Genomic DNA, 14474 nt, shown 5'->3' with positions numbered 1-14474 from the left:
CATCATTAAATCATAAATACATGTGCAACTAAACCTCAGAAAAGTAAGGCTACTAACCAACAGCACTACATTGTTTAATTGAATGGGTTTTGTTTCATTCAAATTTTAAGTTTTATGTCATACACTTTCTTTACGGGGGCCACGAAGGGATGCATCATACACGCCGAAAAAGTTTGAGAACCACTGTCCTAAAACAAACTACAGTTTTTCATTTTAAATTTGTGGTGATTTTAAAGTCACAATAAAACGGAAGTAGCGGTTGTCTCTTTCCAAGTTGTGACGTATCGGAGTGAAATTAATGGTAAAAATGGAAAAAAGGTAGGGCAGGACTTGAATTCGTCCATTGAGAATTGATTGGATCATTGGAAGTTGAAGTCATGTTGCTATTTGCTAATCGCTGCAATCTTTTCTCGTCCCCGCCCTCCCACCATTCCTTGTGACCAGAAATAAAGAGAGATAATTTCAAGGATGGGAGATTTGTTTTTGATTAAAGATTATGAAGGCACGTAAATAAAAAAACAACAACAACGAAGTGATTTGCAAAAAAATACCCCAAAATTTAAAAAAAAAAACTTTTTAATTATGACTTTAGGTGACTGAAATTTTTAAGAAAATATGACTAAAATACGATTTGTAAAGTCAACTTCTTTAGAGAAAATAGATTTTTCGGTATTGGCACAAATCTCACTTTAAAATGCAAAAATGAACCAGTTTGACACCAACAAAGATGAGTAATCTATAAAAATAAACCAGACAAAACTGTAAGGCCAAAACAAAATAATTTATTTTCTTTTTGTGACATTTTATGCAGACAGCTAGAATTTAGTGTCTCGTACACTTCAATCCAATGTTATATAATTTTCCCCTTTGCCACACCAACCCCTAAATCAATTAACAATAATAACCCAAACATTAAAGAGAAATTTGCTATTTTCGGTAGATTTTTGCAAGCCTGTCAACATCAATATCATTACCTTATGCTCCTAGTATAATTTCACATTACATAACAATAAGGGTTTTTTAACAAGTTAGTGCATTTCATTATGCTAAACCACTAGCTGCTCATATTCATTAATGAAAACAAGAAAAAAAGCCCCAGTGATGTGTTATTTACCGCATTACTAAGCCTCTAGTAAATGCATCAAGTATTTTCTCGGCTGAAATTTCAAAAAAAAATATACAAATATGTTAAATCTGTGATTTTCTCCCAATATCTCATTGTACATAGTCATGATAACAAGTTACAAGTATAGGGGGTTGTGTGGGGGATGGACAGCAGGATTAAAATAAATTAAAATCAAATTTTAAAAGCAATACTTACAATGAATTTAACAGCAATACTGTATCCTCCTGATTAAACTTCCAAATAACAGCACCAATTCATTACAGCGCTTTCTTTTGTAGTGAACGCATCCCTGCTTCTCACATTCCTCAAGTTAATGGTTTTCGCACAACTCAGTCACTGTCAGGTACCACCTACAAAAGCTACTGTCAATCTGTAATTGCCAAAACACATGCCACCCTATCAGAATCAATACACTGGCATTGGCAAAAGCAACGAAGACACTCACGTTACAATGGCAGACCTATAAGAAACCTTGTTTCAAGAGGATTATTCCCCAGATATTGCTGTTTGTCAACAGTCAAAAACACTCTTTAGGGAAGAAACATAATAGCTTAAATAAGAAAATTGTATTACAATTCATGGAGGACACATTCACGGGACACCGAGCGTTTTAACATTCAATTCTCCTACGAACCTCGTCACCTTAAAACTACAAAATGGCATGAAATGACTGTGCCTGGTATTTACAATATTAAAGCGTTGCCAAGTTGGAAGTTCATAGAAAAGTGTGACGATGCTGTAACTAACAGGAATGGACAGCGAGATGAGATTTGTCATCCTGAGCCAGAGAATCAACTCTGAGCGTTAAATACGTGCATGACCAAAAATAACTAATCATCTTTTTAGCATGATTTTAACAGGGACCAGTAGGCCTACTACGGACTCTTCTGCCCAGCAAAGGCCCAACAAAAACAAAAATAGGTGCGCTGATTGAGCCCTAATTTTGAATCAATTGCAGCAAGCATTGATATATCAGAGGTTACCATATTTTGTTATTTTCACTGTATCAGGCTCATCAATAACGGACAGGACTAAACTTTAGTCTTTTATGACCTATATCACTATGACCATCCAATCTATCCACAGCTCACCAACCATCTTGAAATCGCTTATGATAAAGAAACACATTAACTTGACAATCTTGATTCTAGACTCTTCCTCGCATTAAAAACCAAACCACCACCATGTTGTAAACGTAGTCTGACTGATCATCAGGTTATCCGAGCACGCTTACCCTTATGAAAATTAACCATGGTTTTACTACAAATAAAAAAAACATGGTTAATTTTTGTAAGAGTAGAAGCAGTTCAGGGAGGACAATACAAAAAAAATAAGATAAAAGAAATATCTGAGATGACAAAGTATGAGTGCCTATGTACCTGACTGTTAAAAGTTATTATTCACAGGCTGTTGGTTACTCTAACTACTTAAAAATAAAAAATAAACAATCACCCATCAGCAAATCAGTGACACATAAGCAAGCATCATAACTGGCACGCTTTGACTTTATGAAGTGACAGGAAGCTTTATATTAGAATCATTAACAAGGTTTAAAGCTGATCTTTATCCAGCCTGTAATGCTTGTTGTTTATTTCAATTCGAGCGATCAGATTCTTGCAGCATACAGAATTACCAAAATCTACAGTATGTCACACAAACTAATGCAAAACTCCAGACCAAACCTCACTGTCACCCCTTAAAGATATATGCAAAGCTATCCACTCAAGCTCTCATCATAGAATATATTTGGGATCTATTTCCCAAAACTAAATTAACTCTACAGCAAACCATTTCTCATTTACACGGTCAAACCACCCTAAGGTCATATCCCCGGTGTCCTATGATTGCAAACGAAGCAACCAAAAAGAAATGAAAAAAGATGAATCGTTGCATGTCAAAGTGATTTCTTTGTATAGATACATGACACATATTTTATGCATGTTCCATTTCTTAGTGCATATGCTCTTTTGCGGACCACCAATCAATCTCATCATCAATGAGGTCATCGGACCACCTGCTTTTTCACCTCATAAAAGAGCTAAGAGAGGCCGATCCTCCTTTCAAGGGACAACCACAAAAAAAGCATGGATTTACATTCTGAAGGGACATTGTCCAGTTAGAAGCATAAAGTGTTTTTTTCCTATATGATGGCGTCCTTCAGCAAGCATTAACTGCTTTCAATTTCTGATGCCCGTTTGCCTGGATACCCCAGTCTGTGCATTGTCACTTCATGAGACTTTTCCTCTGGAAGTGCTCCAGGCAGAAGAGGTGAATACCATTTTAAATTTGGACTTTTATATCATATTTCATCTCTTTATATATATATTTATATATATTTACATATATATCTTAATATATGTGTGTGTGGTAAATATTCATACATTAAGGATTTCTTTTCATAGTCTTTACTTTGGCGATATGGGTGGGATGTTCTGCTCTTTTCCAGTGTGTCTGGAACCTCCCTGGGGGGAACCGCGATGGCCAAAAGGAGGGCGTCTCTGCTGCTCGCGTAGCTTGAACCCCCCTGTATTGGCTCTGGGGGGTCCGTTGCTGCGGCTAAAGCCTTGGGAGTCACGGGCCGGTCGGCCCTCCCTGGCCTTGCAGTTACCCCCCGTTTCCTGAGGCCGCTCCGGTTTGTTTGCAGGGCTGGTGGGCTGCTCGTCCACCTTGTTGACACGCAGCTCTCTTAGAGGCTGTGCTGTTGCATTGTTGGGGCTGGAAGCAGGTGCTGGAGGAGGGGGATCCTTAGGGGGTCGCTGACATACTTCAGCATAACTGAGCTTGCGTGGTTCCTAATAAAAAATAAAAGAGGAAAGTAAGAAAACAATCGTTTTGCAGAGCTCATGCACAACCCTCTGCACCACAGCTTTGATAACCTCTCATATCTTCTCTGCTTGGCCTCCCTTATTATAATTGTTGGGCTGTGAAATGATCTATAATTACTCACCAGCACCGGGGTACTTGAGGGGGCGGTGTTAGACTGGGGGGCTGCAGGAGTGGTCGAGTTGGACTGAAGCTTCGGACCAGGTGCTGTTTGTGAAGGGGTGGGTGTCACCACTGCGACGGGGGCAGAAGTCACAGGCATCTCTTTATAGACAGGAGGCTCCGCCTTCTCCAGTTTCTTTTCCAGGGGGTTCGAGCTGCAAATATAGGTAAGGGAAATTAAATGGAGGCCCTCCAAATTCTACTTACTGCTAAAATGACCCTGTATGTTTAAAGGGACACTCCACTTTTTTCGAAAATATGCTAATTTTCCAGCTCCCCTAGAGTTAAACATTTGATTCTTCTCGTTTTGGAATCCATTCAGCTGATATCCGAGTCTGGCACTAGCGCTTTTAGCATAGCTTAGCACAATCCATTGAATCTGATTAGACTCTTAGCATCGCTAACATTAAAACAGAATAGTCAAGTTTTAAATAGGAAAAATATCAAAACTCTTTGGTTATTTTTTAGCGCGATGCTAACGGTCTAATTAAATTCAATGGATTGTGCTAAGCTATGCCAAAAGTGGTAGCGCCAGACCCGGAGATCAGCTGAATGGATTTCAAAACTGTAAGAATCAAATGTTTAACTCTAGGAGAGCTGGAAAATGAGCATATTTTCATGTGGAATGTCCCATTAAAATGTAGCATATAATAACCTGGAGGTCACAGGGTCAGGGACATGCGCAGTTGTCTTGACTACAGGCTGGATGGACCTAGAGACGGTCTCCTCTGTGGCTGGGCCTGTGGGACTCACAGTGGACTCTTTGTTTGTATCCTGTTGCTACACAGAAATCAAATCAGAAGCAATAAACAAACAAAACCAACATGAGTGGCCACACTATCAAAATGTTGCCGTAATCTCCAAACTAACCTTGTCCCTATTCAGGCCACGTACAACATCAGAGAGGCGGTTCTCCAACACAGGCTCCCCCTGCGGACTGGCAGAGCATCCAGGCAGCGGAGGGAAGTTGGAGGCAGCCAGGTCAAACTTGGGGGGTGGGATTTTTACTTGAGACAGAGAAACTGGTTTCTGGTGAAACAAAAAGTAATAAAGTATTGATAAAAAGTAAAAATCAGTTAACATGAATAAATGTATATCATTTATATATTAAAAAAAATGTATTACTGCCGTGCGGTCATCATCTCGTCGTCTTCGAGTGCCTCTGTACGTCGTTCTCCTAAAACGCAAGATTTAACAAAAACCGTGAACACTGTGGTGTCATCAATATGTTGTTGTTTTCTAGTAAAAACCTCTACAAACCTTCCACGTCCCAAGGTACCATCATCAGCTGACTCATTGGAAGCGAGGTGTGAGAAAGAAGAGTTAAGCTCAGTGGATGGTAGCACTGGTCCACTGCTGTTGGAAAGCTGTGGACTGTGTAGGCCAGGCAGTCCATCTACAAGAGCCACGGGGTTCACAGTGGAAGACAGTCCATCATTAGTCCTCGTTTGAGGCTTTACGTGGTTCCTATTTAAAGTAAAACAGAAGTCTGGATAAAATCTGCAACAGTGTCAACACACAGATTGTCACCTAAACAGGGACTGGCTGGATAGAAGTGATATTTCAATCATCAGGCAGCATGCAATTAACCAACATAAATGAATAGGCAAATTTTGGCTTTCAAAATCACTGCACCTTCTCCTGGCAGTGTACTAACACTGATATCCATCTCTACTTTTTCCTCTATGGATCATGATTTGGAAACGTTTTATTGTCAAACTATTAGTGATTCAGATTTTGGTATTTAGTGTGGTTGACTCTCATAGTGGATTATTTATCATTTCATTACAGAAAGTTCAACAACTGTTCATTTCACTCACACTTCTTTCATACAACAAGAAGCTCTGTCCTGCCATCACATGTGTGAAAGTACAGGACCTATTATGTTCTGTTATTTTCGGTTCTTATTTGTTAGATACTTCAGGGAAACAAGTTTATTAATCGAGCATAAAAAAATTGGGGTAATCAACATTTCGTTTGACAGCCTAATTCAAATTTTATTCTTCTTTGCATAAAATAAAACATGGTCTGCAATGCTTGAACACTGCTCAAGGAGATCATTCAACATTATAAAGCTGTTAGTGTAATGATTTCAATGTTGAGTTTGACCCATAGTTAAAGACATCAAACACAACATAATGTTAGTTTACAATGAAAATATGAAACTTAGTATTATAAAACTGTACTTCGTCCACGATAATCAAACAATAATAATAATACTATGCCTAAAATATTACTATATTACATATTATATGAATGAACTATATTACTATATAGTATAAGAATAAAAGCAACATTTAAAGATAAATAAAGTCATTCTATTTTTTACATTATGCAGGATTATGAACCTGAATTACAAAAATCATTAGCTGCATTTCCATTGCTTCAAGGAAAACACCACAGTTTTAAATATTTTACTACGTTCTTACCTCAACTTAGATGAATTAATACATACCTATATTTTCTCAAAGCTTGCACTTAATCATTGTACAGCAAATCATAAATGTGTTAGCATTTAGCCTAGCCACTATACAATATAGTTCTCATTTTATATCCGCTTAAAAAAATTGCCACAATTTATTTTGAGCCACCTTACTCGTGTATCTACTTAAAAATAAAAAAAACATGGAAGTGTTTAGTGGTTTCTAAATTCATCGCTGTTTGGATCCTAAGGAATGAATGGTACCTAAATGTTAACACATTCACGACGTGCTGTACAAAGATTAAGTGCATGCATTGAAAAAAGATAGGTATGTATTAATTTGTCAAAGTGGAGGTAAGCACATAGTAAAATATTGAAAAATGGTGGTGTTTTCCTTTAAAATGTTGAATTTGAAAAAGCGTATTAAAAATACATCCAATGAAAACCTGACAATCATATTGGTAAAAATTATTTCGTTCAAGTGAGATGGTTTTTCAGGCAATTTGAAAAAGGAATATACCCCAAAACTGCAGTGGAAACGGTTTTCCACACTTACTGGTCACCTGATGTGAGTAAAAGTCACATGATCATTCTTTCAATATGGCACAGTATAGGTGTGTTCGACTTCATGCGGCGCTGCGCAGATCGATCGGTGGCTGACTTGAAGCAGTACATTACGGTTAGTAATTTTGTCCAACTTAAGCTGGCGCTGCAGGCACGCGACCGTGTCATATGGTTTTTAAGTACCGCAAGAGCGATTCGAGATCAGCCGCCTGAGTTAGCCAGCGCAGTTTGCGAAGAGGAGCTGCACGGGCTGTAACAACGACACAGCTGTTTCACGATTGGTCGGAATCACCACATGACAACAATCTTGTGTGTTTCGTGTTTATTTCCACGCCCTCAGTTCCACAAATGCTCACAAATCTATATTTTTATAATAGTTAAAGCACTTTTCATGTAGTCGCGATGTTATATTGTGTCATCTTCATCAAAATAAAATGGAAATAGAAATGAAAAAAACGTAGACCCCACTACATTGGTATTTAAATAATTTATGCTATCTTTTCTCAAAGCTTGCACTTAATCATTGTACAGCAAATCATAAATGTGTTAGCATTTAGCCTAGCCACTATACAATATAGTTCTCATTTTATATCCGCTTGGAAATAGAAATGAAAAAAACGTAGACCCCACTACATTGGTATTTAAATAATTTATGCTTATGTTGAACTTTATTCTTGTAAAAATAGATGATGTAAGCCTCTTTAGTTCCACTCATGCTCATACACAGACATTCAAAACAGTATAATTCACTTTTTACGTAGCTTACATCTAACAAATCATGTTTAATGCGATAAAGCAAGCAAACGACACGTGATCAGCCATGCCTGACGTAAATGCCAGCCACAGCCGATGTCGACAAGAATCGACAAGCACATGACATAAAAATACAGCGATTTTGCATTGTTTGCTCTGTTTCGCTGTATTTTGATGTCATCCGTATGTCGGTCTGCGCGGTGCCATGTAAAGTCAAACACACCTGTCGCAATGGGTTTTTTATTGACTTGTAGCAAGACAACTAAATTATATTTAAGTCGCATATCATCGGTTAAGGGAAACGATGTCATTTCGGATTCGGTTTCTTGTCAACATTTAGAAAATAACGCAAATCTAATAATGCAAATCTTTAATGAAAACCCAGCTATTATAATCTGCCACCATATTAGTTTATTGATCATGGCCCATTTATTTTGTTAGTCATCCAGAATTTTTGTTGGGGTTGCTGAACAGCAAAGCTAATAATTTAGATGTCTGGGGAACACCGTAAGAATGGATTGATGATTAAACTGATATGATATTTGAAGTTTTTAAAGTTGTACCTGAAGGCATTTATAACATTCTTTCTTGAATAGAGTGGAACACTGTGGGAACAGTAAGAAAAACAATATCCAAATGATCTACTTTGACCTAAATTTTTACACTAGCTTTAACTTTGTACTTGAATGCAACTCATACACTTCCTGATGTTTAAATATAAAAAAAAGGAAATCTGAGTATAGGATAATCTTTACAAAACCCGTATATAAGGTTACATTTATGCTCAAATAAAAGGAATAAGACCCATTTAATGCCAAAATGAAACACCGTAACTTCACCTACCGGTTCCTGCTGAACGGACGGCCAAGGTTAAGAGAATTTGAGCCATTTTTGTAGTGTCCAGGTGAGCTAAAGCCATTGACGAAACCACTGTTGGGAAAAGGTGCCTGTGGAAAACACAACATCTTACTTGTATACAACAAACAAGCAAGCAAAGCAAGCACAGACTCATGCAAAAGGCACTTTTATTTTGAAATTCTGTATTGCTCCACTCCTTATATGGCTGGGTCTATGTGATGGATCTCTCATTTTTACTCTCAGCATTTGTAATTATTTGCAAATCCATTTAAAGTAAAAATCAACTTTAAAACAAGTAATACCAGAGGAGTCTCAAAGTATGGAGTCGGAGATGGTGTCCAGGTCGGGGGTACTATGCCATACAGTGGGTACTGCTGCTGGGGACTGTAAACGGGCTGCATGAAGAGAGGGGAGCTGTACTGGGACTGTGTATGAGATTGCTGAGGGTAGACACTGCAGTCCAGGCTGCGGTAACCATTCTTGGCAAAGAATGTGTTGATGGCTTTAATTCTGGCCTGAAGACAGAAAAAAACAAGATGTGTAGCTGTAGACCAGCCAAATAGGCTTCTTGCTTTGTTTGGTCTACTCCTATATTATAGTGCAATATTAATGCTGTAAGCACCTTTAATCTTTGTCAAGAAACACATATGAACATACCATAATTGGTTTTCCCTGAAATGTCTTTACTTCTTCCCTTAAATATCTGTATGCCTGTATGGAGGTAAGAAAAATGCATCAGTTTTAATTTAAATGGAATGCAATTCATTGTATCTGCAAATGAACTGATTTAATACAAATGTCCATACCTGTTGAGCATCTGTATCGGATTGGAATGTAATATACCAGTTGTTGTTATGTGCAAACTCCACACTTATTACTTTAGGACAGTCGTCATTTTTAAACAAGGCTTCCACTTCCTGGTGCACAAAACATAGACTTAAGAGGCTACAACGACATCGCAGGCATACCAAGATTCTTGGCTACATTTGGTACCTCAACAGGTGTCGTCTCCGGGACTTCTCGTAGAATAATGATGCAACGCTTGTGATTTGGCCGCACTTTCTCCCCCTTCTCGTCAACTTGGACCATAGGAGATGCTGTAGAAATTTGGGGTTTGAAGTAAACCGTGAGCATGAAAAGATGCAAGACCCAGAACTTAATTCGAGAACAAAGGTAAAATAAACACTTACATCGCAGGACTTCTAGTATCAGGTCCATGTCAGTTGTGAGGACTTTGATTCCTTCCATGCTGGCAATAGTCCAAATGGGGACAAACTGGTCACTGTCCATTTGAGATATTAGATAAAGATCCTTAGATAAGTTCTCCCTGTGGAATGTAAGCGAAGCACCAGAAAATGCAGTTAATGGGTGGAGAGTGGCTGTGAAGTGCTGTTTACTAGCATGAAATTGAAAGCTTAAATGCATTACAAGACAGCACTTACCTGGAGAAACAAAACTCCAGTTCTTTTTTAAGAGACTCGCGCAAAGACTCCTCAGAGAGAGGCTGTTCCTCAGGGATCTTGGACTCCACTATGTACAAATAATGCGTCAACATTACAAGACAATCCCAAGACATGTTTGTTGGATAAAGACGAATAACAATGCTACATTAACATTTATGCATTCATCATATTATAAATAGTGCAAGAATTATTGACAGTAACATACCATTAGTTGCTGTAGTGTGATCACAAACCGAGAAGCTTTGGTCAGGGGGATCCATACCATTCACCACACCGACTACAGCATTAGAGATGCTGTGGTTCTCTATTGGGGAAAAGCCTGGTGTGTATTGTTTACCTATAAATGCAAGTAAACATAGAAATTCAGTTAAGCTAAATAACTTTTTATTGTACAGTCATCATAGTCCTATAAAATCTGCCACCCAAAAAATGTAGAAATTTCTATTACCTTCAGCCATATTGTTCTGGGACCAGGGGGAGGCCTCAGTGTCATCCGCAGGAGCCTCAGTTTGTGTTGCAGGGATCTCCTGCCACACCTTGGCATTAGGGTTTAGACCAGCTCCTTTAGCAGTGACCTGAAAAAAATTACAATTACAGGTAATGCATGGGATTCCTTAAACAAGATTTTTTTAAAACCCACGAAAGTGATTTGAAATGTGCAGCTTTCTTCGATGCATACAGGAACGAATTTTCCTTAAAACAAAGTTAAGGCAGAACATATTGAGTGGCTCATCCCCTTTTTATAATAGCCAGTAGCGTTTAGTTTGGCTCAGTCTGAAATTTGCAGCTGAAGTGGAGAATGATGTCATTAAAATCATTAAACTGTATTGGCGGAAGTGAGGGACCAAACAAAACACAAATTTGGTCAATGTTTATACACAGAGGATTAGATTCATGCATTTTTGTAGACGATTTTCACCAAAGTAACTTCCAATACAATGAATCGATAAATTTTTCGGTATGTGTATTCCCAGGGATCGAACCTGCTCCTTATACGGACACATTCCTAGAGGCTAACATATTTTTACTATGGCTAGGAACTATACTCTCATTCTGGTGTAATAATCAAGAACGTTGCTGCTGTAACATGGCTGCAAGAGGCGCAATGATATTACGCAGCAGCCGAAAATAGTCCCCTTAGTAACTTTTAATGGCAGGGGACTATTTTCGGGCAGTGCGTAATATCATTGCACCTCCTGCAGCCATGTTACAGCAGCAAAGTCCTTGATTATTACACCAGAATGAGAGTATAGTTCCTAGCCATATCTGCCTAGAAAATTGCAACTTTTAATTTTCCGTTGGTCTTAGTACACGATGTAACTACAGAAGAGTCAAGTTTTTAATTGGAAAAATATCAAAACTCTTTGGGTATTTTTTAGGCGCAATGCTAATGGTCTAATCAGATTCAATGGATTGTGCTAAGCTATGCTAAAAGTGCTAACGCCAGACCCTAAATGGATTCCAAATCAAATGTTTAACTCTAGGGGAGCTGGAACATGAGAATATTTTTAAAAAAGTGGAGTGTCCCTTTAACATTAATTTCTTTAAATCTACATTAAACATTTAATAAAGTATGGCTGTGTTTAAGCATACTGGTCTTGTTATCTCTCATTCAGGAGCCAAAGTCCTGCATCCTAATGACTGATTAGGAAAGAGGGGAACATATCTGAAATACATTGGTCTTTTTCTCTATAGATACATTGAGTTAAACCCCTCCCCTGTTGTTGCCATGACCTAAGGGTTTGTTTACTTGTCATGAGTGACAGCCAGTTGACAGACCAGACCACTTAACAGGCGTTTCCATGACACCAGTTCACCTCACTTCAAAAGCAACCCAAATGTACCTAGTGAGGATTGTTTAACATGACTTAAAAGTAAGCACTTCAGTCTATTGTGCCATTTTGAATGCATTACCAACATTACAAAGTAATGAAGATGATAAGAACAATTTTACGGTTACACATTAATTAAATTAAAAGTAAGTTTAGCTGTTTAACACAACTGCGTGGCCTCTCTTAAAAACAAGCATGAGAATCTACATTACATCACCTCAAGAAACAACAGCATTTCCGCCTATTTAAACTGACGTATAAAGCGGTATGTTACTGTAAACTGTGCTCTAGGACCAAACTGTATTTTTTTCCACTTCAGTCCATCGCGTAGCAAATGACTGAAGGTAGAAACTTCATTCAAAACACACACACAATGGCAGCGCGAGGCCAGCAGAAGCACATGGCTCTTGTCTTCCGCACATAAACCGCCAAAGCGGAGTCCTACGTCACTGTCGGACGCAAGGTACGTCAGCCAAGATAACAGCTCGTGGAGTTTCTAAGTTATAATTATATTTAACCTTTTCAAGTCGGATCAAACGCCAGTAAATACAAATTGGGTTTATTGTATTAAATGCGTTTAGAAAGCAAATTGAAATAGACATACAATACTCGAATTGCGATAAATGTTTTTCTACTAGTCATTTGTTTATAGCCTGAACAATATCAACATGATTAACATGCGTATTGGTGTATGTGGGTTCAAACGTGCACAATTATCAAAACAACGTTCAATATATTTACTACAAATTGTGCAGCAAAATAACTAACACCGTGTCATTTCACGTGCCCACGAGGGCGCCACTAACCACCTGCTACAACACACAACATTCATACAAACGCTTTCAAAAACAGCTGTTGATCTTCGTGTGACCCAAACACAGGCAGTAAAAGACCCTTTATGATCCCTGCACAAATGTATGTGTGAGGTAACCCATGATGATCATATCACCAACTAGTCCTAAAACGGGCACCTTATTTTTATTTTTTTTAACACAAAGTTGCTACGGGTCCTCCCAACCAGCAGTGCAGGATTCGTTACATGTATACATTTATAATAAGGAAATCGGCTTATAGCTAATACAACAAGCTAAAAATAAGTGTGTCTCTTTAAATTGATCCAATCAGGTTCAGAAATGTGAAAGCGCTAAGTAGATATTATTAAGAGTTTGTTTAATATGGTTGATTTTAACTCGGCAGCTCATGTGTGTCATATGACTGCGTGAATAAGCTTATAAAACGAGGCCACCCAATACATTTTTGTTAAATGCTTGTGAATTACAGTGGGGTTTACTATTGGATAATATTGACTAAAGTCTGTTTCTCCAGACCAAAGAAAAAAATTAATCGGCAAAAACTAAAGAAACTGCTCATATCCGTGTATTTTGCTAGCATATGGGCTAGCGACTTAGCCGGCTAAACTCCTGACATGCTTGACAGCTTTAATCAGCAAACAACACGTCTGACTGAGACAGAGGAGGAAGGGAATACCGCAGCAATCTTAAAACCACAAACACGATGCGCACTTTCAAAGTTTAGCCGCAGATTTAAGATGGCTTTTGTATGCAGGCCAACTAAGAGATTAATGAATCGTCCTGTCAATTCCCAACACGAAGAATCTTCAACGTCGTGGCCAGGTTGTAATTTAGGTAATGTCAAAGCTTGCAAGCTTGCAGATCCGCTGTGTAAACCGACCGATGGCCTTATATAGCGAGCAATCATACTATGACCCTATTTTTAAGAAGGGCAACGGCCAAAGACCGATCATCCTGTTGGGGAGGGGGGCGTGAGGGCGCTTAACGTTATCAAATCAAGAGGCCTGGACTTACCATGACGCCTGAGTCTCCCCCGGTCCCGGGTGTGATCTCTTCCTCCCCACGGGTTTTGGGTCCCGGCTCAGCCTCCTCCTGCAGCTGCGGCTCTCCGCCCTGGTCTGAACTCATCGGCCGCTCCTGGCTCACTGCGCCTCCGTCGGTCTCTCCCTGCCCCCCACGAGTCACCCTTTTGCCGATTGAGTCGTTCGTTAATACACCAGGATATGTACAGTAAGTATTAAACGGTTCGGTTGGGGAAAATGAACGTACTAAGCGTGAGGTAATGACAGTTCAGAGTTTCAGCTGACTGGTTAACCACCGAATGGGCTAGTTCTCCTGCTAACTAGCTGGCTAGCTATCAATGCATCGACAATTACGGCGCAAGCTCCAACGTTGGTGAACCGACAAACGAAAATGACAGCGCAAGCGCGGAAAATTCCGATTTCGTTCCCAACGTGCCTTCCTTGCGTTTTAAACGAGCAATAGTGTCATAAGGCGCAATCCTAAACGGGCGACCGACACGGACGCAGGGGACACGCACCTTACCAATGAGTAGGCAGACATTAACAGAGTCCGCCACCGTCCCACACTCCTCAGCGACCTCTTGATACCCTCTGAAGTTGATCTGCTCAACTTCCGGCTAGAGCAATGGCCGACAGG

At 39.1% G+C, this 14474-nt stretch overlaps 1 protein-coding gene across 2 annotated transcripts; it reads right to left on the bottom strand.

Moving 5' to 3' along the window:
• Positions 1–762: 762 nt before the first annotated feature.
• On the bottom strand, positions 763–14447 carry larp4aa (La ribonucleoprotein 4Aa). Of its 2 annotated transcripts, XM_065285654.2 has the most exons (17): positions 13830–14447; positions 10620–10746; positions 10377–10508; positions 10151–10238; positions 9899–10035; positions 9702–9805; positions 9515–9625; positions 9366–9419; positions 9011–9223; positions 8694–8797; positions 8414–8455; positions 5372–5578; positions 5237–5288; positions 4982–5140; positions 4767–4891; positions 4074–4266; positions 763–3918 (listed from the first exon to the last, which is right to left on the bottom strand). In XM_065285654.2, the coding sequence occupies exons 1-17, from the start codon at positions 13941–13943 to the stop codon at positions 3532–3534; spliced, it is 2349 nt and encodes a 782-aa protein (XP_065141726.1). In that variant the 5' UTR covers positions 13944–14447; the 3' UTR covers positions 763–3531. The 2 variants fall into 2 exon arrangements, with proteins under 2 accessions (XP_065141726.1, XP_065141727.1); XM_065285655.2 differs by lacking the exon at positions 8414–8455.
• Between the last annotated feature and the right edge of the window lie 27 nt (positions 14448–14474).

The sequence above is a fragment of the Paramisgurnus dabryanus genome, chromosome 21 (assembly GCF_030506205.2).
Source record: "Paramisgurnus dabryanus chromosome 21, PD_genome_1.1, whole genome shotgun sequence".
NCBI lineage: Eukaryota > Metazoa > Chordata > Actinopteri > Cypriniformes > Cobitidae > Paramisgurnus > Paramisgurnus dabryanus.
This window is presented reverse-complemented; position numbering and strand designations above follow the sequence as displayed.